At 39.6% G+C, this 26,868-nt stretch overlaps 1 protein-coding gene across 14 annotated transcripts in view; it reads right to left on the bottom strand.

Moving 5' to 3' along the window:
- The window catches only part of DYTN (dystrotelin), an 80,837-nt gene that overhangs the window by 51,459 nt on the left and 2,510 nt on the right, over nucleotides 1-26,868 (bottom strand). For 11 of the 14 annotated variants that reach the window (XR_010473807.1, XR_010473804.1, XR_010473806.1 and 8 more), the window contains 14 exons: nucleotides 26,484-26,530; nucleotides 24,354-24,428; nucleotides 23,185-23,386; nucleotides 21,056-21,141; nucleotides 20,070-20,158; nucleotides 19,317-19,388; nucleotides 18,807-18,970; nucleotides 17,789-17,900; nucleotides 15,035-15,180; nucleotides 10,132-10,300; nucleotides 8,349-8,419; nucleotides 6,312-6,471; nucleotides 4,610-5,090; nucleotides 3,907-4,053 (listed from right to left, as the gene is read on the bottom strand). Coding sequence is in view for 2 of the 14 variants with exons in the window: in XM_065069431.1 (XP_064925503.1) it covers nucleotides 3,950-4,053; nucleotides 4,610-5,090; nucleotides 6,312-6,471; nucleotides 8,349-8,419; nucleotides 10,132-10,300; nucleotides 15,035-15,180; nucleotides 17,789-17,900; nucleotides 18,807-18,970; nucleotides 19,317-19,388; nucleotides 20,070-20,158; nucleotides 21,056-21,141; nucleotides 23,185-23,386; nucleotides 24,354-24,428; nucleotides 26,484-26,502 (1,950 nt within the window). In the remaining 12 variants the exon portion in view is untranslated. Of the gene's footprint in view, nucleotides 1-3; nucleotides 1,067-3,906; nucleotides 4,054-4,609; nucleotides 5,091-6,311; nucleotides 6,472-8,348; nucleotides 8,420-10,131; nucleotides 10,301-15,034; nucleotides 15,181-17,788; nucleotides 17,901-18,806; nucleotides 18,971-19,316; nucleotides 19,389-20,069; nucleotides 20,159-21,055; nucleotides 21,142-23,184; nucleotides 23,387-24,353; nucleotides 26,531-26,868 lie in introns of those variants that run through there. The other 3 variants (XM_065069432.1, XR_010473815.1, XR_010473814.1) reach the window with 3 other exon arrangements.

Below are 26,868 nucleotides of genomic sequence, written 5' to 3'. Positions count from 1 at the left end.
ATTTTCCCTAAATTAATTCTTAAAGCTGTCACTTAAAATGTTCATTCTCACTTAAAGTGTTTAATCAAAATGATTCTCATACATAATTTGCATTTGCTTCTTTAGTTTGCAAGTGTAGACAAATCATTTTTCTCTGTCTGTTATTGATCACTCTAACAGGCAATTTGATATTAAACTAATACAGCATAACTTTGGGCAGGTAAATTTGATGCTTTGATGAAATGAAATATTTCCATTGCCTGGCTGAATGCAACTACAAAGTTCAGCTTTCTAGGGCAACAACATTTAGTTGCTCATTCAAAGTTTCTTTCCCTGACCATGTAGCTCAATGGTTGCTTTTTTTTTTTTTAAATGCCCAAAATAAAAACTAATTTGCTGGGTATTCATTAGCTTGCAGAAGTAGGTTCAAATAGCAAAATGTGTAAACCAAATCTTAAAATGGTTATTGGGCCCGAACAAAATATAGTGTAAACATAGTTCCTAATGGGTGAAATCCTGATCAGACAAAAATTATAAGAGGGCAATCAGCTTTGATGGCACTGAATATGTGCATGCAACAAGCCATTTAAATGTTCAGATAGCACCAGAGAGAGTGAAATTCCACTGTGGGCCAAGCTAATGTTGAGCTGAAACAAATTTGCAATACTTCTCTGCTTCAGCAGGCTTCTTAATTAACAGGCTATAGCATCATTAGGCCTTTGAGGAAATGGGCAGGAAAGGTGGAAGAAAGAGTGAGAAAACAGATGAATCTCTAGCATAGGTCACACTATGGACAACATTTAGAAATTGGTGATGTAAAGGAGACAACCTGTGTTATTAATTGTGCTGAAATAAAAAAGGGAATTCAATTAATTACATGTAAACCTGCAAGTGATAGAGTTCCCAAAGGACCTCCTATGTCAGCCAGTTTCTTCTTTCTGAAGGTCTCAGAGCTCAAGTCTATTTTATAACTTAGGTCTTGCTTGCTTTTAATCCAGGTCTCAACAATTTGGGATGAAAACACAATCAGATGGTGCTGATGTTTGCTCTTGATTCACTGACTATAAATTGGGACCTTCTAGCACAGCTGTGTTAAGAAAAAGCAAGTGGTGTATGAGATGCAAGTAGATCTGCTGTACAGGAATAATTCAAAGTGTCCCTGTGGTTACAGGCAGGATATTGCCTCACACCACTCTCCTCTGAAAACTTCATGGCAGATCTTGGGGTGAGCTACAACTGTTTTTGCAGATACTGTTCCTGGCTTACTGTTTCTTAGTCTGAGCGTGTCTGAAGAAAAATGGGATGAACATGTCTGTCAGAGGTTGCTTCATTGTTAGCTGAACTGAGTAACGACAAAATAAAGGCCTTAGGATTTTGTCTTTTTCATCTTATAGGGAGCTGGCAGCTAAACAACTGCTTAATAGCAAGGGAAAACACTTCCTTGAGTTTTTACATGCTGCCATTAATTAAGAGTTCATGATGCTTCAGGAATATCTATTTTTGAGAATTTGTGTTCCAGACTTGCTCTATGTTGCATTGGACCAAGCTGGGATTTGTTGGCTCTCACTGTTTCCGATCAATTTTATTTCAGATACACTCACTCTGAAGGAGATTTAAAACCTCATGAGAAGCTGATGGATGTCTTCCCATAATCAACAGTTAAGGTCCTTGGTTTGTTGTTTGCAGCTCTTGACACTAGTATATTCCAAAAGCTACTAAGCTTCTATCTCACGCTATATGTTTATGTGATAATATTAGTGTATCCACATTCTTGCGGCCTCATCACTATTTGTCTTCTACGGTCTTCCTCCCTCAATTAATTTCTTTTCACCCTCTTCAGTCTTCCTTTGCTAGAGACAAACTGCTTGTTATCTTCCAGTTGCATACAATTATTTTTTGCTGTAATTGAGTGTTTGCATTATCTGTAATTAAGGCCCTCTGTGACCAAAACTAGCAGAAATATTCTTTACTATCACTACCACAATGTAAGGTCTTTCAAGAAGGTAGATGAGGTGCTACCAACAGAAAACAAGTTTTCTAGCTATTTTAATAAGAGTCAGACAATCCCTTTATCTTGGTGATTACAATGCAGTCTGAAAAATACAAGACCAGGAAAATCTACCTGGAAAATGAAGTGTTCTGATGAGCAGCTTTTCTTAAGTACTGCACTTTTCATTGGCTTTTTCAATCACATCAGCCTAAACCTTGTTTGAGTATACAGGAAACAAAGCTTCAGAATATGTAGTTTACCTGCCTTTTCTCCAAAAGCTTCCAAAAAGATTTTGCTTTTACCCAAACTAAATTTATTTTATTAGTAATCATAGAAAAAATCCTCTCTCTTGGAAAGCTGGTATAATTCTAGTGATTCAACGAAAATCCTTAGAAGTATGCAAATTTTCTTGAACCATCACTGGTCTAGAGCCCACATGCATATACTCATTCACTACTTTTTATGTACCTCCTGCAGAACAATGATAGTAAGTGGCTGAATCTATGATTTTTTTTCTCTGAAGTGGTACTGAATCATTTCAATTTCTCAGATCTTTAAAATACTGCTGTGCGTTATCAGAAAAAAATGTTCTCCTTGTTACTGTCACCGACAAGAGAGACAGCACACTTCCAAGGAAAACTTGACCATGGCATATCAACAGTTAAGGAGAGAGAGAAACAGGCAATGATTTGCACTGCTGAGGAATCACGCTTGGTAAATTTGCCGTTAGTTTACACTGTCACTTAACAAACAGTTAACAATCCAAAGAAGTACAACATCTGATAATAACATGCAAAGCATTAACGTGCCGTATCTCAACTCCTTATCTCTACTTTCAGAGCTGCAGTCACTAAACCAACATGCGTTTGATTACACTCTCTATCATCACAGATTATACCAATGTATCTCATTGAGTTGTACTGCTGTAGGAAACAGGCAGCAAACAAGAAGTAATCAAAGGAAAGCAGTGAGAATCTATTATTTTTCTTCTAAGAATGATCTAAATTCCTTCAAAGTCCTTCACTCACCCATCATTATAAGAAATGAACCTAGACCTTATGAATGAATCAAAGCAGTATGCAATGGTTTTTTTTGTGTGATATCTTCCTTTCTTTTTAAATCCCAGCCTGTTTCCCTGCTGATGCCTAACAGATGCTTTGTAATCAACTTCAACTAACCTGCTACCTATAGCAAATAACCTGTGTTTACAAACTTCTGTGCAGCTTATGTTTACTTACATGCATATATATGCCTGCATGTATGTGTACAGGCTTGATAAGTATTTTTAACACTCTGGAAGTTTTAGATGTTCCATCAAATACGAAGTACTAGTAACTAAGGAAAAATTTACTTTTCTTGCATTTTAGATGCTGTAGGTAAAACTGTATTCTTATTAACCATTCTATACTAATATATAAGTTGATAATGGAAAGGCTTTTCTAAAGGAATCAAATTCCTTTAAATGTTCAAAGCATCTTTTTCTTTAAATGTGAATTCAGTAGTTTGGAAAAATATGAATATGTAAAGACCAAGTATTGAGAAGTCTAACAGTTAAGAACTTAATCCTTCCTTTAGTCTAAGAAACAATGATGTGATAGAAAATACATCACTGAAACCAGTTGACTCAAGCCAACTCTCATATGAAAAATAAATGTTTCTGAAACACAAGTCATTATCAATTATATAGCAGTAAGAAAAGAGGACAGGGCAGGACAGCTGTGAAAGCCAGTGCAATATTGATGAAGACATGCTGATTTTTATCAGCTGGGCCAACATCTACCACACTGGAGCTGGAAACCACCAATAGAAAAGGAACATTGTTCTTTAACAGTATTTATGGTTCATGGTGAAGTTAGTAAATGCAGAAATCTGTTATGCTGAGTTATTACAATGCAACATTTGTGACACTTTAAAGAATCTGACATGGCATCAGTTACCTTCAATAGTTCAGTGGAGCTGTAAAGTGAATAGTAGTTTCCATCATTTACATGTTGGTGAAGTTACTTGGTTGATGAGGTCACAAAAGGATCTGCAAACCCGTTCAGCTGTAGAGAAGAACTCCTGCTGCAAAGCAGACTCTTGAGCTGAAAAGTAGAATAGATTTTAAGTCTTTCAGAGCATTTGGATGCTGCCAGAGCCCTCAAAAACTCTTTATAAATCTCTAATTTAAGATAACCCTGTAGAAACAGCAGCTTTTTCCGTCACTGTCTTTATTACACCCTCATCATAAAACCTGAGGCATCCTGAGTGTTGAACAAAGCCCTGCTGTGTATGACCATTGATTACCAAGGAATTTTGTACTGCTGGAAGTCTGCCTGGGACTAGAGTCACAGTGTCACAGAAGTGGCAATGGAAAAGATCTCCAGTGGCCTCATCAGTATGTTTGCTCCTCCATTGACTGGAGACTGATTTCCTCTTATGCGTGTTGACTCGTCCTGTTTCAAATTATTCAAATATTAGGGGCTAGAGTCCACCTCACCAGAAAATGTTCTGCCTTACACTATAGAGCTGGAATACTTCCACAATGGCAAAGGCAAGATTCTGAGTTTCCTCTGAGGATTAAATCATTATGAACAATATTACAGAGTAAACTGGATGAAGGTGAGAAGACAGTGTCAAGATAACTGGGAGAACTTATACCTGGTTGGGCTTGGAGAGACAATGCATCCTTCAGTTGCAACACTAGCTGCTGCAGTTCCACCTCCTCACTGACTTCCTTCTCATCAGGTGGTATCTGCACTGCAGTGGGAGTAAGAACTGTTTTTCTCTCAGTGCCATTGAGGGAATTTTCTGTCAATTCAGGCAGACATGTTTGATTCTCTTTTGCTTTTTTATACTGTCCTGTAAAAGGTCTGACACTCTGCAGGGACACTGACTCCAGTGGGTCTTCTGAGAACATAAAGTCCACTGCAGTGGGAACCTCAGATGTCTGTAGAGGCTGCGTTCTATCTTCAGAGTTGGGGGGATTCAAAGATCTCCAGTCTGCACATGTTCTGGAAGCAGGCTTTATCCTGGCAGGACTTAATCCACCCTGCATTCTCCTTTCCAGCTGGAAACGCGGATTTCTTGGCATCACATTCTGACACTGTGTAAAAGGATGCTCTGATGACTGTAACATCATCTACAATAGATAAAACACAGAAACTATGTTGTGAAAATAATTGATATTTGGGTTTGCTGATAGTACTAAAATAAGAAAATAATTTTGGTTCAGATTTTTTTTTATTGCTGTTGAACTAAACGAATTCTTTTCAGAAATAAAAAAACCTTGTGTTTGAGTTGGGACACATCTACATGGCCATTTTTCCCACAATTCAAATCTGAAGACATTGGTTTTACTGCCATTGAAAAGTGGGAATTATAATATTCCAAGACAAATTTGCAGGAAAATTTTTCTAAAAATATTAAACTAAGGGAAAAATATGTGTATATTAAGCACATATCAAACACCTCACACCCAAATTCCAAAACTAGGTCAGTTGTCAGTGCCACAAATATACTTCAGATTTTCTGGACAGAATATGATGGCAAATACCATCCACTGCATGAATGCTGCGTCTTATCTAACTGGGATGCACTGGGCAGTTAATGGCGTGTGTGCAGCCATTCCCACATGCTGTGGACAGGTCAGTGTCACAGCGCATACACAGGATGGTGTGACATGTCAGCTCATACTGGACGCCACGTGTAAGTGTTATTAAGCTATGTGTGCACTGCAGACATATCTGGCTTTTCTCTATGTTGGACTATCCCTGAAAAACACTCTAAAAGCAGCATTGCAGAAAATGCTACAAAAATGCTGTAGGTGACAAATATGTATGAATTCCATGTGAAATAAGGCCTTTTTAGAACCTCAGAGATACTTGAAATTAACACGAGCCAATTAAAAAAAATAAAAAAAGAAATATTTTCTGTAAGAGTCCTATATTACATTCCAGTACGAGACAGCAATTAGGAATGACAAAAGAGTATTTTATTTAATCAATGCCAACACAGGATTCTTCTCTAAAGAAAAGACTGAAATGAAGTATCTAACACTTCTATTGGAAAGCATTTTCTCATTCTCATTGAAAAACCCTCTCATTATTTTCATTGCAGTAGTTTCTAACCATCCCAGATGTGGATCTCTTTGCTAAATGCAAAATATATACAGAATGACAAGACAATCTGTGCTGCAAAGAGCCTATCTGCTTTCTGTGGAGACAAGAACCTAAGATGACAGAGCAGACAAGCAGAAGGTGCACAAACTAGTATCAAGAGTGCTTGTCTGCAGGACAAGGAGTAGCTAATGTTCAGTAGCTGCCCAGAGCTGTGAAGATTCTTGGTGTATTTATCACTATACCTTTACTTCTTGCTTCATTTGCTGCAGCTTCATTTGCAGGTTTTCATGGCTTGCTCGCAGGCTTTGGAGCTTTGCCTCTATTTCGCACCTTTTGTCTTCCTGGCAGCTGTGAAGAAATTGCATTTTATCCTTCCATTGGTTGAACTGCTTCTTCATGTACCTGCCAGGGACACAGAAGCATTTTGCTGGATCATGCACATACAAGAGGAAAAGAGTTAACACTGTAGCACAAACTTTCTCTGTTAGTTAAGGAAAGTTTTGTCAGCTTTGGGGTTAGAGGCCAGTAGTTCAGGAACTGGGTTGTATTCATAGAATTAGCAAGAACAGGAGTGTTCTAGATGAAGAAAGATATGAGCTGAGAGGAACTGTGGCCAGGACTGAGCCTTGCTTCTTGGAGTTTTCCCTTTCTCACAAAGGTGGCTGCAACAGGACAGACATCATAGCAGTCCCTCTGTGTAGAAGCAAACTACTTATGGCAACACCCTGACCTGCCAAGGATTCCCATCATTTCCCCCTGGCAACAAAGGAGTAAAAGCAGCCTCTCTGCCCCTTGGACTGAGTTGCCACTGCTACTCTGTGCAGCTTGTTTGATGATACCTTTAGTTTCTGCACAGGTTACTTGTCCTTGAACGGAAACTGTGATTTTTGCAGTGAGAAATGCCACCCTTAGATGCACACCAGAGATTTAGAAATTACCTACTCAGAGCACAGTATGACATAACTCCCACCTATTTCTCTGTTCTAGGGTTGGGATTTATTTAAGAAGTTAGGGTAGAAACACACCTGAGGTGGAGACAGACAGAAAATCTTGTTAACATTACAGTAATAAACAAAATGGTTCATATCACACAGCTCAAATAGTTCTCTCCCTTGCTTAGTTACATTCAGAAGTTCATCTGATTTGCTTTATTTTTTGTATGCATTGGCTGACAGACAAGAGCCCCATCAGTTTCACTGGAATTATGCAAGAATAGAATAACAAGTCAGACCATTTAAAATTAAAATTAATATTACAGTACTCCCTTATAACAGCATTTAATGGGTCTTTCCTGTAAAATGCTGACTACCTTCAACAAACTAAGAGCCCAGTTCTCTGAACAGGCACATAAATGCTGGAAGTTAGTCCACAAATAAAAACAAAGAGCTTCCCATGGGTAATGTCATTCATTCATTCATTCATTATATGATAAGCAGCAGGTCAGAGGATGATGCAGTATTTCAGAAGCAGGTTTCCCAGATATCCTCTCACCTATTGCTAATCTAAACTAAAGCTGAAGATCTTTACCATATCTCTCTATTTTCCCACGTGAAAACAGAGAGTGAGGTAAGGACACAGACTTACAATGAAACTGCAGTTGCTTTGCCCTTGTCTCAGAGTGCACTTGTGTGAATTTGGACCAGCAACTGCACATTGACTTTTTAGAATGAAACTAAATGGAAACAGAGGGAACTGAACATACTGAAGGAAAAGAAGAGAGTATATTCAGGATCATATTCTACACTTTGCTGTAAATTCCATTGGTTTCAGTGGTCACAGATATCATTATATCTACAGCACATTCATATATTCACAAAAATGAAGGAGGGGAAGGCAAAAGTGAAAGAAAAAGACTTACAAGATATTTATAGAAAGATATTCTACCTTGATTTAAAAACTTCCTGTGAATTATGAAATTTGTTTTGATTAAGCCCTTTTCAGAGAAAACTTTGAAAAACACTATTCTGATATTTTTATGTGAATGAACATTCTTTCCCTTAAAAATGACTTTCAGAAATATAATCTAACAACTGCAGAAATGCCAATGAACGCCACCCAGAATGTTTTGCTTTGCCAAATTTTTTTTTCCAGTGATCTCCATTTACAATTTTTTGTTGCTGAGTTTCTATTGTTCATCCCTATTTGACAGGCTTTTTAAAAAACACAAAACAACAACCAAAAACAACACCTCAAAAACTCTGAATAATTTGTATTCTAGCTCTTCACTGGAGCAGCATTGCCCACCAGTCTTCAGTTATTATCCTACCGCATTTACCTACCTGCTCTCATTGTGAATGCTTTTGATGGATTCGTGCATTTTTAACACATCTGCTTCAAAAGAAGCTATCACCTATAAAAAAAAAAAAGTATCTGTTTGTAATATTATCAGCAATAACATTTCATTTTCTTTGCAAATTTTGCTATAAGAGGGCACAACACATTTGGGATTTGGTCTGGTTTACAGTTTTACCAGTTAACTGTTTTATTGAACTGATTGCAATCAATTGATGCATTAAAGTATTTCTAATGGCTATTAGAACGGACTGGAACATTTACTCTAGAGTACAAATTCTTTGTTCTGCAGCAAATTCTAAGTGTATGAGAATTTGTTTTGTTTTCGATTAGGACAAAAACCTCATTCCCTAGAATTTCTGCAAAATGGAATATTCTGATTTGGGACCACCCTCTCCGAAGTCACACCACTGCTTTGGGACAAGAACATGGAGTGAGACTGGATGTAAAAGAGAGAAGAAAATTCCTGATCTTTGGATGGAAGGAAATAGTCTGTGGGCCATGCAGGGGACAGTAGGAGGACAAGTCAGGGGGACAAACACTTTCCAGGAAACTGCCATAGAGCCATGGTATAAGGTGGGCTGGAATCAGGGCTGCCAGAAAATTATGCGACTAGGATCTGGGTTCCTGGGACGTTCAACCTCATGGATTCTATTCAAAGCCCTAACTGAACTGACAGTCTGCATCTATTTATGCAACATTGAAATAATCTACACTGTAAATGTTGGAAATCAGTATCAAACTGCTTAGAAAGAATTCTTAGCCCAGAAAGAAAATGAACAAGAGAGCAACGCATGTGACAGAATCCCACTACAGGGATGCAAGTCCTGTCTTGCTGTCCTCTAAAACAACAAATGCCAGCCATCAAAATGACACGCTTCAGCAATGTCTGCCCACAACTTCTCCTACAGATATGTGCTGGCTGGCACTATACCTCAAGCTGGGCAGCAGTCCTAAAAGACAGGTCTTCCAAAGGGCAGCACAAGAGAAGCAGTCAAAGGATTGACTTGACATGCACAGGCTAGTCCTTAGTTACTGCACCCTTGGCTTCTGGGAAGAACAAGGTAAGTAGATGACACAAACTGGTTTGAATACAACCCGGTGTTCCCTATATTCCAAGTATATGCAGAGTTACCAACCTCTCAAATGAATACAGAAACAAAAAACTGCTATGTAATTATTTTTATCTATACTTTTCTACCCACTCCTCTAGCATTGTTTCTATATAGGGAACCTGGAAATGGATTAGTGGAGAGCTTTTATGCATGAGATATTTTAGTTGGAGTGGACACCACTCTTGGTTTATCCTTAAGAAGGGCCCATTCTGTCCTCTTGCTATTGCCATGGTGACAAAAATGGCCTGAACATAATAAGAAATAAGGCATTCTTCCTTGACATTTGCTTGCAGTAGGAGAACATGACAGCATATTTTACTGTCAGAATAGAGTGATGACTCCAGTCTTAGCCAGGCTTTAATGTGCTACTCTCAGACAACTCGTAAAGAAAAAAGTAACAGAGCAAATATTCTTACAAATACTTCTACAAGTCATGAAATATCAAGGAGTTAGTTACTAATCTTGGGAAGGTATTAAAATCAAGCTTCATTAAGTTTTCAGATTGCACAGTTTTTTCAGTAAGTGAGAAATTAACAGGAAGGTGAAACTGCCCATTTAATTTCTTTTTCATTGGTAATTAGAAGGCAATTAGATAGTTAATTTGGTAGCTCTTCCTCACAGCTTTAGCACTATTACAGCTTCATGTTTTGCTCACCTGAGCTTTCGTCTTGCCTTGCTCTGGTATCTTGCTGTTTTTCTCATCCTGTTGCATTACAGATCTGTTTTCAGATATGAACTTGGGTGACTCCAGGACAGGTCTGTCCACTGGGAAGGACAGGTTTTCAGGTCCAGGTGTTGGTGAAGCACTGAGTTCTGCAGGGAGTCTGTGCCCAACAGAGAAATATTGAGTAGAGACAGATTTGAGCCTTATATGGTTTTGGTATTGTGACAACCTTGAAGCATTCCCCCCATGCATAGCAGAACAAAGACCTTGTTATGCCTTAAACGTCTGGTTTTTGTTACTTTGGGAGGAAGAAATAGATGACACCTCATCTTATCTTTCCAGAAGTTTTATGGCCATGGAGGGAGACACCTTGGAAGATAAAGACAATTAACAGTGTTGCTGTAAAAGGTCTCATGGCCTAATTGGGATGATAGAGATGAACCATCTGTTGGACAACCAACTACCAGAAGAAACCACGAACCAACAGCTACCCCTGATGGGCAAGACAGCTCACTTCTGGTCAATACCATGAACTTTCCCCTGGTTTGAAGACCCCAGACCCATTTCCAGAAGAGTCTTCCTAATTAGTATGAAGAGCGAGCAGAGGGAGGAGAGCTGTATGGCTGGTTTTATAAGAATCCAGTCCGGATAGTGTTACGTGGGAAAGGTTTATCTCGCAGGGGCAAAAGTATGCTGGGGCAGGAATTAGCTGGGCTCATTTGGAGAGCTTAAAACTAGGCTCGAAGCGGGATGGGGTTGTAGCTGGGCTTGTCCCAGTCAGGCAGCGTTCTAAAACTGATAAGGACTAGGTGGCCTCCTATGTCCCTAGGGAGAAATCGGTGTGCTCTGCTCGCTCCCTGAAATGCCTGTACACCAATGCGCACAGCATGGGGAATAAGCAGGAGGAGTTAGAATCCTGTGTTCGGTCGGGAGATTATGATCTGGTGGCAATTACAGAAACATGGTGGGACAGTTCACATGACTGGAATGTGGTCATGGATGGCTATGCCCTTTTTAAGAAAGACAGGCCAGCCAGGCGTGGTGGTGGAGTTGCTCTCTATGTGAGAGAGCAACTACAATGTACTAAATTCTGCCCAGGAGTGGAGGAGGAGCGAGTTGAGAGTGTATGGGTCAGAATCAAGGGGCAGGCTGGCAGGGGTGACACTGTTGTAGGTGTCTATTACAGGCCACCAGATCAGGCTGAGGAAGTTGATGAGGCCTTCTATGGGCAGCTGAGAGTGGCCTCACAGTCACAGGCCCTGGTTGTTGTGGGTGATTTTAACTTCCCTGATGTTTGCTGGAAGGACCCTTCAGCCAGCCAGCCACAGTCCAGGAGGTTCCTCCAGTGCATTGATGATAACTTCATCATGCAGACGGTGGAGGAGCCGACTAGGAGAGGTGCACTGCTGGATCTCATCCTCACTAACAAGGAGGGTCTGGTTGAAGCAGCAAAGGTTGAGGGCTGCCTGGGTTGCAGTGACCACAACATGGTGGAGTTCAGCATCTTGTGTGGCGGGAACAGAACAGCAAGTAGAATTTCAACCCCAGACTTTAGCAGGGCTAACTTTGGCTTTTTCAAGCAGTTGCTAGGGGAAATCCCATGGGCAAGACTGCTTGAAGGAAAAGGGACCCAAGATAGCTGGATTGCATTCAGAAGTTGCTTCTTCCACACTCAGGATCAGAGCATCCCTGCATGTAGGAAGTCAAGGAAGGGAGCCGGGAGGCCTGTGTGGTTGAATACGGATCTGTTGGATATGCTCAAGCAGAAGAGGAGAGTTTACAGGTCATGGAAGCAGGGGCTGGCCACTTGGGAAGAATATAAGGCTGCTGTTAGAGGATGTAGGAAGGTAGCTAGGATAGCCAAGGCCTCCTTAGAATTACAGCTGGTGAGAAGGGTCAAAGACAGCAAAAAGAACTTTTTCAAATACATAGCAGATAAAACTAATACCAGAGGCAATGTAGGTCCACTGATGAATGGGGTGGGTGCCCTGGTGGCAGAAGATACAGAGAAGGCAGAATTACTGAATGCCTTCTTTGTCTCTGTCTACTCTGCCGGAGGCTGTCCTGGGGAGCCCTGTACCCCTGAGACCCCGGATGAAGCCAGGTCAATGGAGGAGTTTCCTTTAGTTGATGAGGACTGGGTTAGGGAGCAATTAAATAGCCTGGACATCCATAAATCCATGGGTCCAGATGGGATGCATCCGTGGGTGCTGAGGAAGCTAGCTGAAGTCATTGCTAGACCGCTCTCCATCATCTTTGCCAAGTCTTGGGAAACGGGAGAGGTGCCCGAGGACTGAAGGAAAGCAAATGTCACTCCAGTCTTCAAAAAGGGCAAGAAGGAGGACCCAGGTAATTATAGACTGGTCAGCTTCACCTCTGTCCCTGGCAAAGTAATGGAACAGCTTATCCTTGGTGCCATCTCAAGGCATATCAAGGATAAGAGGGTTATTAGGGGCAGTCAGCATGGCTTTACCAAGGGTAAGCCATGCTTGACCAACCTCATAGCCTTTTATGAGAATGTAACAAGGTGGATGGATGATGGCAGAGCGGTGGATGTGGTCTACCTTGACTCCAGTAAAGCCTTTGACAGAGTCTCCCACAGCATCCTCACAGCTAAGTTGAGGAGGTGTGGTGTAGACAATAGAGTAGTGAGGTGGGTTGCAAACTGGCTTAAGGAGAGAAGCCAGAGAGTGGTAGTCAATGGTGTGCAGTCTAGTTGGAGGCCAGTATCTAGTGGAGTGCCTCAGGAGTCAGTACTGGGGCCAATATTATTCAATATATTCATTAACGATTTGGACGAGGGAATTGAGTGTACTATCAGCAAGTTTGCTGATGACACTAAGCTGGGAGGAGTGGCTGACACGCCAGAAGGCTGTGCTGCCATCCAGAGACCTGGACAGGCTGGAGAGTTGGGTGGGGAATAACCTGATGAAATTTAACAAGGGAAAGTGTAGAGTCCTGCATCTGGGCAGGAACAACCCCAGGTTCCAGTATAGGTTGGGAAATTACATATTAGAGAGCAGTGTAGGGGAAAGGGACCTGGGGGTCCTGGTGGACAACAGGATGACCATGAGCCAGCACTGTGCCCTTGTGGCCAGGAAGGCCAATGGCATCATCGGGTGTATTACAAGGGGGGTGGTTAGTAGATCGAGAGAGGTCCTCCTTCCCCTCTACTCTGCCCTGGTGAGACCCCATCTAGAATATTGTGTCCAGTTTTGGGCCCCTCAGTTCCAGAAGGACAGGGAGCTGCTGGAGAGGGTCCAGCGTAGGGCAACAAAGATGATTAAGGGAGTGGAGCACCTCCCTTATGAAGAAAGGCTGAGGGAGCTAGGGCTCTGGAGCTTGGAGAAGAGGAGACTGAGGGGTGACCTTATTAATGTTTATAAATATATAAAGGGTGAGTGCCACGAGGATGGAGCCAGGCTCTTCTCGGTGGCAAACAATGATAGGACAAGGGGTAATGGAATCAAGCTGGAACACAAGAGGTTCCACTTAAATTTGAGAAAAAACTTCTCAGTGAGGGTGACAGAGCATTGGAACAGGCTGCCCAGGGGGTTGTGGAGTCTCCTTCGCTGGAGACATTCAAAACCCGTCTGGACATGTTCCTGTGCAACCTCACCTAGGCGTTCCTGCTCCAGCAGGGGGATTGGACTGGATGATCTTTTGAGGTCCCTTCCAATCCCAAACATACTGTGATACTGTGTGAAGTTCTCCTTCCTCTCATTGCTACCCAAGCATTAGGTAAGCAAGCCCCCAGAGAATATCAGAGAAATCTTGGTTGCTCACAGAGGGATTAAATTACAGTAAAAATGAAGAAAGTTTTTTCGTGTTGAATACAAGTGAGGAAATATTATCAATGGAAAATGTTTTGCATTCCATCACACTGTAAAAAACAAACACTGAAATAGTATTCTCTGTGAGAATCATTGTAACTACCATCCATTGGTCTTACTGCATATGAAAAAATAGTTTCTAATAGCAATGTACTTACCTAGCAGTGTAGCACAATCAAGTTGTATAAATAGATTTTTCTCCTCCTTCACACAAGGATGAAATTTATCCTTTTAGACAGGAGTGACCATTTTTTCCTATTTTAGTCTCACTGAATCCTCATTTGGAGAACAAATGTGAGATGCAAGAGGGGTTGCTAAGTCTTTATACAACTAGGAAGGAATCTCACTCTTCATACATTTGTAGTGCTTATTTCGCATAATCATTCCTTTCAGTTTCTACACCTAAATATCAACTAAAATCTCAGACCAAGGAAGGAACAACTATAGGGAAAAATCACAAGATGATCTCCAATGCTCATTATTAACCACTGTGATCAGTGGAAACACAGTAGTGAACTTACACATTTACTAAAGGCACACAAAACAGAACTGATCTGAAAGAACTGGAATAATGTGATCAGCTACTCACTATTGCAAGTAGTCCCACAGGACTGCAATTCAGTGGGACTTGAGTATAATAACTGTCAATGAACACACTGTGGATCACATGTGGAAAGTACTCACAGTTAATTTCCAATGAATTTGTCACAGAGAAGGTGCTTAAATACCCCTGAAATTGTGACAGGTACAATATTTGCAATGCCTGACCCTAGAATGAGCATAGGAAATGGCATGGAGAGAAAGAGATCGCATAAGGAAGGAAGGAACGCACAAGCATGTTATATTTTATAAGACAACTGGTCATTAGGTTGTCAGCGCAGTAATCACAGTTCAGCTACAGAACAATGTGCAGCAACTTCCCATTTATGCTTTCCCTTTTTAATGGAAAAATCATTACACAGTGTCGGTCATAACAAAATCACTTATTCAAAGGACATAATCAAGCAATATCCCACAGCCTGACATACTATTCAGAGACTATAAACTAATTGGAAACTCACAAACTCTTTTTGTGAGTAGGGAAGTGCCTTTCCTCCACTATCTCCAGAGCCCTCCTTCTCTGAGCCTCTTTTCTTCTGCAGCGCTCTTGAAACAGGTTGTTCCTGATAGTGCGAAGAAAGTACTTTGCATTCGCCTTTGCTGACATCTATTGGAATGAAAGATAACAAAGAAGGGAGTGAATTTTCAAACAGGTTGTGCCCAGAAGTAGACACTGTTCAGGGCAAAGGAAAGACTTAAAAAAGCAAAGGTCCACCTCTTCAACAACTGAAGAGGTTAATGGCTGCTGTCTGGTCCCAGAAAGGGAGTTAAAATGGATGATGATGCAGGATCACAGGCAAGAATGACTCTAATTCTGTTAAGTAAGCCAAACACTCTGCCTGGGCCAAATTCAGGCAGCCTGGAAACTCTGAATGCAGAATTTTGTCAGTTGCAATGGTTAAGTTCACAGCCACAATGATAATTCTGCCCAACTAGTATCTAAGTTCCCTTTTGACCAATGGAAATAAATACTTTTATACTTGTATGAAGTGTTAACAGATGGAGTCTTCTGTGCCTCACGTCCTCCTCTTATACGATAGAGTAAAAAACACACTTCCATTTGTCACAGCAGTGTCAGGCTCAGGTACAACCACTAAGCTCAGTAGCTGTATTATAGCAGGACACAAACCTGTTCTGCCCCAGGACTGCCACAGAACATGGGCTGAGTCCTGACAGACTGAAGAGGAAAATGCAAAGAAAACATACAGCATGCCTCCTGGTAATTTCTCAACCTGGTAATAACATTACCACAAGGTGTCAGCACGGTAAGGAAAAACAGTGCTGATATTCCAAATCCCCACTCTCTGCTAAAGAAAATGTGACAACTTACCCAGCCAAGGACAGCATCTGCTAAGAGTGGAAGGTATGGGAAAAGTGGCTTACTACTGATTCTTTTATGTCCCATACAAAGGATATCAAAATGGTATCTGTCATAGTGAGCAGCTTATCTTTTTGATCTTGGTATAGATTTTGGCCACAAAAGTAAAATTTACAGGGTTAGTGTTAGAGTAGGGTTTCACAAAGGAAACTGAAGTTCAGTGATCCAGTGGCAATATTGCAGCAACAATGTGGGAAAGCTCAATGTTGAACAGTACAGGAGAAGAAAGGGACTTCATTTTAAAACAAAATCTATTTCACTCACTCATAAGCACTGACATACATGTGTCCAAGTCGTCTTTCCAGCATTCACACACCAAGGTGTATGTATACATATGATGTGGCCATGATGACTTACAGTGATATGTCGGACAAGAGATGTCAGTTCTCCCTAAGCCTTCGGAGTTCCTCTCAGTGTGACCATGTGCTGATTTTTGTATGTGCCTTTAGCTCCTTTAGGATCTGGCAGTGACTATGATCTTTTGTCTCCTTATTTGAGTGTCTTATAGGTATAGGTCTAGTTCTTAATGTTCACATCATCATCTCGTGATGGCATCTTCAAATGGCAATGTGTCCTTTGTTTCAGGCTACCTTTTGTTTTCCTGATTTGTTTGTCCTGAGCAGCTGTGTATGGAAGTGCTGTGATCTTGCTGATCAGCTAACCTAGGCTGCATCATCTCCTGCCTTGTTATATCCCTCCTGCCCTTCCTTCTGGTGTTTCCACATCCACATACTCCCATTTACTCTCCATTCACACTGATTTTAATGTCTCCCTTAGAAATTTCTACATGAGATCACTTGCCATTTGATTCTCCTACTTTCTCACAGACAGAGGACAATGAAGATTATTTGGAGAAATTAACATCTATCTGTTATTTTTAATGCAGATATTGAGCATCCAGATACAGTTTCTCACAGTGTTAGCAATAGGATTTGGTTTTCAGAGAGGAGTGAAATGGCTACCATTTAATGTTCCCCAAGACAAAGGGTGACTGCAAGAGCAGTCCAACTAATGTTCTTTAGTTTTGGTGCAGACACTGGCTACCCAGATATCGTTCATGTTTAGTGCAGGGTTTCAGGATGGAGGCAATGAAGTACAGCTTACTAGGGAAAATTTCATGGGTACTTTTCAGCTCATTTACTGGAACAGGAGGAGATCCTGTTACATATATTCACAAAAAAGCCTGTCTGCTCCTGTGTGTAAGATCTGGAATCTCCTGCTCAAAGGAGAAGATGACCTTCCAAACACAAATTCCCAGGATTGAACTGTGTCATTAATGTGATGAAAGCACAAGTTGTCCCTGTAATGGAGCCCAGGTAGGTAAGCTTAGCTGGGCCCATGCTGCCTCTGTGCCGCATCTCTAACTGACAGAGATAAATGACTCTAAAAGGTTTACAATGAAGTGGAAAAGATCTGGAATAAGTGAAGTTTCATGCAGAAGTTTTTACAACTTTAGGATGAGTTAACTTCTGAATGAGTCTGCATTGGGGCTGGGAAAAAGGAGAACTAGGACACTGAGGGCTCTTTCCACAGTGTTAAGGATAATCTGCAAATGGCAAACTTGCCATAAAACTCCTTAAGAGGAGGACTTACACTATGACATTTCATGGCTCTATTCAGCTATTTCAGAACAAAACAAAACACTCCTTCTAAAGCCAGAAGCCCCCTGTTTCCCTTTGCCTGACTCATTGTTCCCAGATTAATAATGCTAATATGCCATGGCCATTATGGCTAACACACACATAATTTCATAATCAACGTAGTTCAAGAGTCTACTGCCTACGTGCTTACATGAAAAACCTGAACAGGGAAATGAATCAGTACAATGGGATCCTACCTGCACACAGTGTTCCACAACAGGATGTGAACTCTTATGTGGTTTGCTGAGACGACCAGTGAAAAAGCAGACTTGGCAAAGGTCATAATTGAGGCACTTCAGACACCGATACCTATGAGGGAAAACAAGATTAAGTTACTTCCCTACAAGGAAATCTTGGTGTGAGTTTGATTACTAGAAATCCAGATTCCTGGATTTGGAAATGTAGCAAAGCACCTCTGTTAGAATACTTTCCTCAGCATTCTCTGAGTGTAAGAGATATTCTGTCCAAATGACAGTGGACTATTCTCCACAACTCTCTAATGATTTTTTAATTATTTATTTGCTGCATTGAAATTCAGTCCAAGGAAGAAACAGTTGTTTTAGCACCATTTTTGAGATTACAGTTATATCTTCATATGCTTCTTAGGCACCAGCTCACCTCTATTTGCTGCTCTCATGAAACTGTAATATCACTATATTATTGACATAGGATTTGCAACTTTGTAAAAACCTAAAAATGCAAAAAATAAACCTGCAAGCTTTCTATTAGTGAGAAGAGAGTAACAGCAAAATGCTTTTCTGAGCATTCTGGTCAGTAATGGATCATGTTCTTTTTATACCATTAGGCCATTTTATACCATTACTTAGATGAGTAAGATGCTAGATGGATAACTTAACTAGCCAATTAATACACCTGCTTATGGGACAAAGAACTAAGAAATGAGATACACAAGTTTACACAATGAGATACACAAGTTTACACAAGTTTAATTGGTTCTACCACTTAACTGCCAGTTTACTTTCAGTAAGTCTCCATAATCATGTCTCTGCTAGTGAACTAAAGAGAAACAGGATGCAGGCCCGAGCACTGGCCTGTGATGGCTCTCTCCCTATCTTACTTGTTAAATGAGATTATGTCCAAAGTTTGTTGCTTAATACAGCAGTTGGAGCCTGTAAGGTATGCAAACAATGGTAAGAACTATTTATGTGAATGCTACAGAGTTATTGATGCGGACTATAGCAGTTACTGACGCACCTGAGGCCTGTAATGGGGAAAATTTTGCAGACTCTACATCTAGCTTGGTGAGAAACCATTTCTGTGGCTGATAATCTGTAACATGTAGGGAGCCACAGGAGAACAGCAGGCTCCGATCTCAGCCAAGACAGGAATTTTTCTTCAACAATTGCTGAATTCAGAACCTGGAAAAAATACATCTAAAGTTCAGCCATTTACTTGAAAAGAACTAGTGTCTCACCTACAATTCCTAATAAAAGCTCTGGTATCAGACTCTGCTAACATAGATTTTCTCCATTTATGTAAAATGTTACTGGGTTACAAAGGTTTTGGAATAAATGCAAAAATCTTTAGTAGTATCTTACTGAGCATCTTTTCTATAGGTATAAATCCTCCTATACTATGAGATTGATGAGCAGGCCTGCCCCTTAAAAAGTAGATACTGGTGGATGTTACATGGTGATACACTTGAAATTTTAATCAACAAGCAACCTTCAACATGATTTCCCAGGACATCAGAATTTCACTCACCCCATGGAAACAGTTGTGTATCGCAATTTCCACACAAGACAGAGTGCAGCTTTCTCCAACAATGGCTGGGATCTGTATCAGAAAGAAAGGCTCAGAAACACCTCAATAAAAACCAGATGTTCCCATCATGCTCTGCTGAGATGGTGACAGCACACAGATGGTGAAGCATCTCTAGAAATGCCATTTCACATACTGTTCTGAGGAAAACATGTTCATATTCATACCATCAGTATGCAATTTCATAGCTCAGTATGTGTCAGAATTATTTGCTTCCAGCTCAGTTACTGAAATGGATTAACATAGTATGTTGCCATACTAGAATACTGAAGGATAGCAGGTTTGAACCTCAGGGTTTGTTTTGAGATCCCATTTTCAGTACCAGTTCAGCTGGAAATACCTGTACGCTAAGACATTTTGCTGCAATTGCAAGCTATTCTAGTGCGTACAGACAGCTGAAGTTTAGAGTCGCTTTAGGAATAGCTGTATGCAGCTGTTCCCACAACCTGTAAGCTCAGGCAAAAAAAAAAAATGCACAGAGGCACTGATTGGAGGGGTTATTCTGTCTGAGAAAAGCTACAGAATTTGATTCTTTTACCTACTTTGCATGGTAGCTCCCTATGTCCACAGGGTGCCCTACTGGCTTCAGGCCCACAGGGTAATCAAACATAAAATATATCAACCATGTATTTTTTTTCTTCTAAATTAGGGTACTCCTACAAGATCTACTGTGTAACAGCACTGCAGTGGCATTACCTGATTTAAGTCTGTTAGGAGGCTTCTCAGGTTACTACGGGTAATCAAGGTCACCTTCCCATCAGGGACAGCATAAAATTGAAAGAAAGCTGGAAACAACCAGAGGAAAGAAATTGGAATCCTGTCAGAGCTTGAAGTGTCTTCTGGCTACTTATTCTCATACTATCTACACGATTGCAGCCTACCAAATAAACCTTTCAAGAAAGTTCCCCTTTCTTGTCTATCTAACAGGCACTCAGTGACTGACTGCTGTGAAAATAGTTTCTTCCTACAGACAGGGGGGGAAAGAGAAGGAAAGCAAGAAAATTATGGCAGTTCCTTATTCCTGGCATTTAAGGCAGGTAAGGATGAAGGAAACAATGAGCTCATTTTCATGGCTGTAATGAAAATATTTAAATACATTTCTACAAGATATGCCCTATGTAAATTGTGAATTGTTACTTCCAAATAATAATGTGGAAGGAAACACACAAAGTGCAATGGGAATGTAAGAGGCCAATATGCCACTTGTGGTCCATTTGTTCTCCATTTTGAGCCTTCAATTCAGGCAGAAATCTTTGTGCTGCACAATTCACTGGGCTACCTTTATCTGTTATACTTAGTTCTTTAAGCATTTTTGTCTAATGTTAAAATGCCTCTAAAAGCTTCCTGGATCCAATATAAAATTGTTTCCTAATCCAAGTAAGTTTAAAACTAGGGGTAATCTGTTATTTTCTGCAAGGCAAATGGAACTCAGCCTTCATTTTTAAGCTCTACTTATCTTAAACTTTACTGTGACTTCTTCTGAGACTGTTTATGCAAATAAACATATGGACATTGAAGGAAAAGTATTCTTCTGCATCAGCCTCTCTCTACAACTAAGAAGTCAAGAAAATTTACTTTTTGCATGGCAGAACTATATTCTGTTTTAAAGTAAAAAAATTCCAATGGAGAGTTTTCTCAACATTCAGTATTTTAGGCAGTGTATAAAATCATGCATTTCCCACCTCTGTATTTAGCTAGTAGTGTGTCTCCTGAAAGGGCAATTAAGGCAGCTGCAGCAGATCTAGGTTTGATACAACCTGTTCCAGATCTAGGAAAATAAAGCAAGTTACATTACCTTCACTGAGGATGTAAAAACTGAAACCTCTAAAGAAAAAAACATGCTGTGTTGGAAGATAATTTAAAAACTTGTGTCCTTTGATACGTATATAACTGATGTCACATTTTAGTGATATTTTATACCTAGGACACTTAGCCACTGAACATAACTACAGAGTTAACTGTTCAAGATACCATGCAATCATAAATTTAAAAAAATCCACAGCACCTCCTTCAAAGACCTCACATTCCAAGTAAAATGTAATTTTACATTTACAATATATGTCCTAAAAACTTTCTGCTCTTCATTCGTGGAAAGCCTTCCCAAATATGGAAGAACAAGCAGGGTTAGAATCTGGTTTTTGCATTATATCATCAGGCAGCTTTACTGTGTCCCCAAACATGCACTGAGCTCCTCTTGGGCTGATTCCCTTTAATTCTGCTGCAGCTCAATTTAATCAAAAGGATAAATGCAGGGCTAAGACTTTAGTTTTGACCATTAGCTCATAAAGAATGTAGCTTAATTTAGAACCCAAGTTTGTGACATAGGCACCTGATGAAGAAAACATTTCTTTATATGAAGACAAAGCAGACATCAATCAGAAACCAAAAATCATGAAAGCCTGGAATTCCATATTTAAGATATCACTTTTTCAAAGCAGTATTGTACTTCAAATATCATTACATAAAATTGTCTTCAAGAGTCTTTAGATAAACTGCATATTTACAGACCATACTGCATAAAGCTGCAATATAGTCTCTAAAGTATGAGCTGCATGGGAAATCACTGGTCAAAAGTTGCTAGGTTTTTCAGTTTGTCCAGAACTTTCATTGAAAATAAAGACCAAGATTAAAGCTAAATTATACAATCAAAAACCCTTATGATATTTTATGCAAAGTTGTTAAGTAAGCTACCACACAAACATGGAAAAGCCCTTATCTGCTCTTGCAATGAAAAACTTTCCATTGTTGGTAATGGAGAACTGCACTGTATGGAGAAAACACGATTAGAAGAAAATTGTAAGAAGTTTCTTCTGTCCAATATACACAGCAAGAAACTTGTGAACTTTTTTAAAAACAGAAATTACAGCAAAAAAGAAATGTCACATTGTCCTAAGAAAAGAGAAGTCCAAGATAGTCCTGTTAAGAAAATTCTTCTAAATTATTCCCCTACACTGCACACAAATTGCAAAATACTCTCGATGTTTCTCTCTTTTTTTTGTAATACACCAGTTTGTTCTTAGCCTTAATTGATGGTTTTAAATACAAAAAAACTCATAACATGGGACCTTAAGCAGTAGTGATCATATTATTACTAAACAGCATATCAAGAAAAAGTCCTGCAAACCACTTAAATCTCACTCACTTCCAGCAAAAAACTTTGCTCTGATGTAGAAGGGAAGAAATTTCACCTGTAGTGAATAAATTGTGCAATTAACTTGTCTTTTAAATCTGATACAATCACAAACTCATTCTGCCTTTACTGAATTAATTCATTATGCACAAACAATACATAACAAAAGTACACTTTGTGAGCTGCTTCATTATTATTCCCAGAAAGTACTTGCTATTCACAGGAGCTATCTGATCAGCTTAGTTATGAGACAGTGGTTTTGTTTCATAATTGGTTGATGAACTTTTTAAGCTGGAGAAAAATGAACAATACCAAGTGACTGGCAAGTTTTTGACCTGTGCGTGGATACTGTCATTGAAAGGCAAAGATGGATTCTTTCCAGGAGTGCATCAAAATATCTTGGCAGTCAAAAGAAGAGATACTCTCTGTAAAGCTGTTCACAGAAGTCAGCACGGACAGGCAGACATCCTGGACCTCCAGATAATTTTGGAAACATCTGACCACTGATTCTCTGATAAAACCTTGTGCCTCTTATCCCTACAGCTGAATTACCCCCATGGTGCATACCAAACAAAATAACATAAAAATGGGAGAGTTTCACACAGAAATGGTGTAAGAGCAATATAAAGAGACTTGGTCTAGGAGTACTTCAGGACTGATTTACATTTTGCTTCCTCTCACCTGTCATATATTGCAGTTAGCAGGCCCAACGTGAATTCAGCGGCTCTTGGATCTACCTGGCCTGGTTTTTCTAATCTTGCCCTTTGGAACAGTTCTGTCAGCATTCCAGACAGCTGCTGCACTTTCAGAGAACTCTGCTTTTCCTTCTGGCTCTGTTCACTCGATAGAATGTGCTGAATCAGAGAAACATCAATCAAATCCACTGTGGGAAAATTAAGGGAGAAATGAATGAGGATCCTTACCTTTTCATGAATAAAAGCTCAACATTTTTTTATTAGTAGTGCCTAGCTAAGTCTTTAAAATTAAGTCTAAAACATCATGCAAGATAAAAAGGAAATAACCTGGGAAAGGTCTTACTGGGTTTAAGGATGTAGAAAAACTTGTGAGGCTACAAAGACAGAACAGCTCAACTAAAATTCCCTGGATGTGATTTTGGGATAGATAGGAAGGGAAGGAAAATAACATGATGAACTGCGTCCAAGTTATAAACCTAACTTTAATTCTACATATAGATACTATAAAACTATGCGCCATTCAGTACTTCAAAATAAGGCTCATCTGGGACTGTGGAAACAATTTGTGCTTTAATATGGGCTTCCTCCTCATGCACAAAGAAAAGGGGGATGCTATGACCAAGAAAGGGGCAAACAGGCTGTATTATAAATGTACCACGGAATAACTAATATCTGGTGGGAAGAGAGAACTACAACTTCTTAAAAGTCACATTCAGTACCAGAGAGGCAACCATCATATTTTATTTTGTTCTCATTAATACTTATAGTATTAATAATAATGCCTGTCAATGCATTTTCGATGATCCACAATTATTTCCAATAAATCATCTCTTAAGAAACACACGAGAATTTGACATTAAATGAGAATAACTATATAAAGATCCATAATTGCCAGTGATGTCTACATACCAGTGTTGCAGATTGTAATAATAACTTGATTCTCCCATGCCTTTAGACTTTTACTAATGTATTTCCACTGACATTCAAAAGGGGGAAAACCAGTCTATATAGGGAGTACTGTCTAGCTCTTAAGTGTTCATAATGCATTCTGAGATTCTCAGGTGGAAAATTAGAGAGCGAAATAGCATAATAACTCATAGTGACAACACCACAACATTATTACAGGTACTTCTCCCTGTCTCTCCATCTACTAACACTGGCACAGACTTTGTACTGAGCGTAGTTTTAGGGCTGTTCTGTAGACAGAGCTCTGAACATCATTGAAAGCCTCTGTGGAAGAAAACAAACACACATTACAATAAATAAAGAAAACCAAATTGTTTAACTAAAGGGTAAAATAACCAAATTTGGACTTAATCAAAACCCACAGCACTTCGAAGGAAAATTCTGAAGAAAATGAAAAAAAAAATTACAACATGTTCTTTTTTTTCCAATATCTCTGTGGGGAAAACGGTCTTCTTATGACCAGTGATATGATGAGTCATAAAAATTGTATTTATCACAGAGAGAGCACCTGCTTCTTTGGGAATGAAGTCTATTCATAGACCAGAAAAAAGGATATGCACTGTGCATACTTTTAGTCAAGGTCATAATAAAATAACATTGCTTCAGGCAAAACAGTTTCCTGATCAGACATGACTCTTCTACAAGGAACAGTTTGTCAGCCTGCACAGCAGGGTTATTGTTTGGGATGCATAGTGTTTCAAGCATTAAACAAATTTACTGTCAAGATCAACATCTGGGACTCTCTCAGAAGAAGATAAGCAATTGCCTTTTGACATCTCTCCTTAGTAATCCCACTCAAGCTGCTCAACTAAATCCTATACCCTTATATGACTTCAGCTCATTCCTTTCACATCGCTAAAGAATCTTTTCCTGAGTGGGAAGTAAGGGCTTCCGAATATGACCTATATCTGGTATTTTACACACACACCTAGAACTTCAAGACAAAATAAAAAAGGCTTGTTCACAACAGCTTTAGAAACTAGAAAGGAATTTAGCAGTTATCCTTCTGTCCTCTTTCTCCCTGTACTTCACAGAGGAAGAGTTACAACTGATTCAGGTCAAAGATAAGCAACAAATATGAGTAACTGAGTAGAAATAACTCACAAAACTCTCTACCTATTTAGTCTGGAAATAAGCCAATCTGTGTGCATTGGTTTCCCACAAATGTACCAGACTAATGTTAATAGTCAGCAAATTATGGGCTCTGCTGGTTCCCAGATGCTGCCTGAAATAAGCCAATATCTGCTATACCATCTGTTTAGTCCTGCTCTTGTCATACTATGTTTTGTGATATTATTTGGAGATGTAGTGTAGCATGCCATACAACGTGAAAAATGAGTTTTGACTTCCATGCATCATCAGTTTACTCTCTTCAATAAACTGATCCAAATCTCTTCTGAAAGTAACAGAGAGACTGCCATAGTTTTCACTAGTCTATGGATTAAATTCCAAATGCGTATTTTCAAATACAAATGCTGGAAACATACACATGATCCAACTCAAACACCCTCTATGTGCAAGATGACTTTCTAAGTGAAGGGAATCTGTTCTAGTAACCATCTGCTCCTCACTTCAAGGCCATCCTTACAAAAAAATGTGGCCTCAAAGTGCGGCATTCTGTGCCTGTCAGGCAACAGTTCCAGAATTAACTTGCAAGATTACACAAGTAAAACAGCAGACAAAGAAAAAAAGCCCCAATAAAATACAATATATTTTAGGAATATTATTTATGAAGAGGCTATTTAGGGTCACTAAACTCTCTCATTTCTCATAGGAATGGAGCTTCACCTTTGGACACAAAACCAGCATGTAATCATTCTGCAGTGGGTCAAATTTCACTTCAAGACTCATAAATGCCCTTCGTTTAGAAGCTGATGAAGGAATTCCTACACAGATAGAAGAGAGACCCTTGTTTCCTGACATCTCCAGATAGATACCTGCTAGTTCTGCATTTGTACTACTTATTATTTTGCAGCTGAAGTATCCATTAAGATTTTCCATTCAAAATGGGAGCATATGGCCATCCTTTGTGCCCATCCTACAATATGTGAAAAATAACCATCTCCTGTATTATAAATTAGGGAATGTGGCCTTTGTGTGCCTGACCACTCTGTGAGCCAAGGTGATAGTGGCAGTGAAGGCACCAGGACAAATGAAAAATAAAGGTAGGACGGCACAGCTGTGTTATTTGTCATTTATGTGTTATGGCACAGAGATTCTGCAAGTGGTATGGCTTCACTACAATTCATTAGTTTCTGTCCAAACAGACACAGAAATGTCTCTTGAGAAAAGCTGCAAAAAAATGAGAAAAATCCTTACCCTGCAAATCTGGATCCATTTGAAATGAACAGATGGCATTAGGCGTTCTATAATGAAACAAACCAAAGTGTAAAACTACATTTTCTAGATAGAGACATATCAGATCATTCAAATCAAACCTTTTAATCTGAACAATTTAGTGGACGCATTTCAGAGATGAAATTAAACATAATGACATGAAACAACATAATAGTTTTGATGCCAGGTGTAGAGAAACTCCAGAAAATTGCATGCTCTGCATGGTCTCTGCTCACGATAAAGTAGGAGTAACTCTAGTAAATGTAGAATTGCATCAGGTTGAAAAAAGTCCCCAAAATACTTTCAAGTACAGGAAATGGGATATTTCACTATTGAAGAGTGCAGTGTTTACATACAGGGTTACTAC

The sequence above is a fragment of the Columba livia genome, chromosome 7, assembly GCF_036013475.1.
Source record: "Columba livia isolate bColLiv1 breed racing homer chromosome 7, bColLiv1.pat.W.v2, whole genome shotgun sequence".
Taxonomy (NCBI): domain Eukaryota; kingdom Metazoa; phylum Chordata; class Aves; order Columbiformes; family Columbidae; genus Columba; species Columba livia.
Note: the sequence above shows the minus strand (reverse complement) of the source record. Positions and strands in the feature narration are given on the sequence as shown.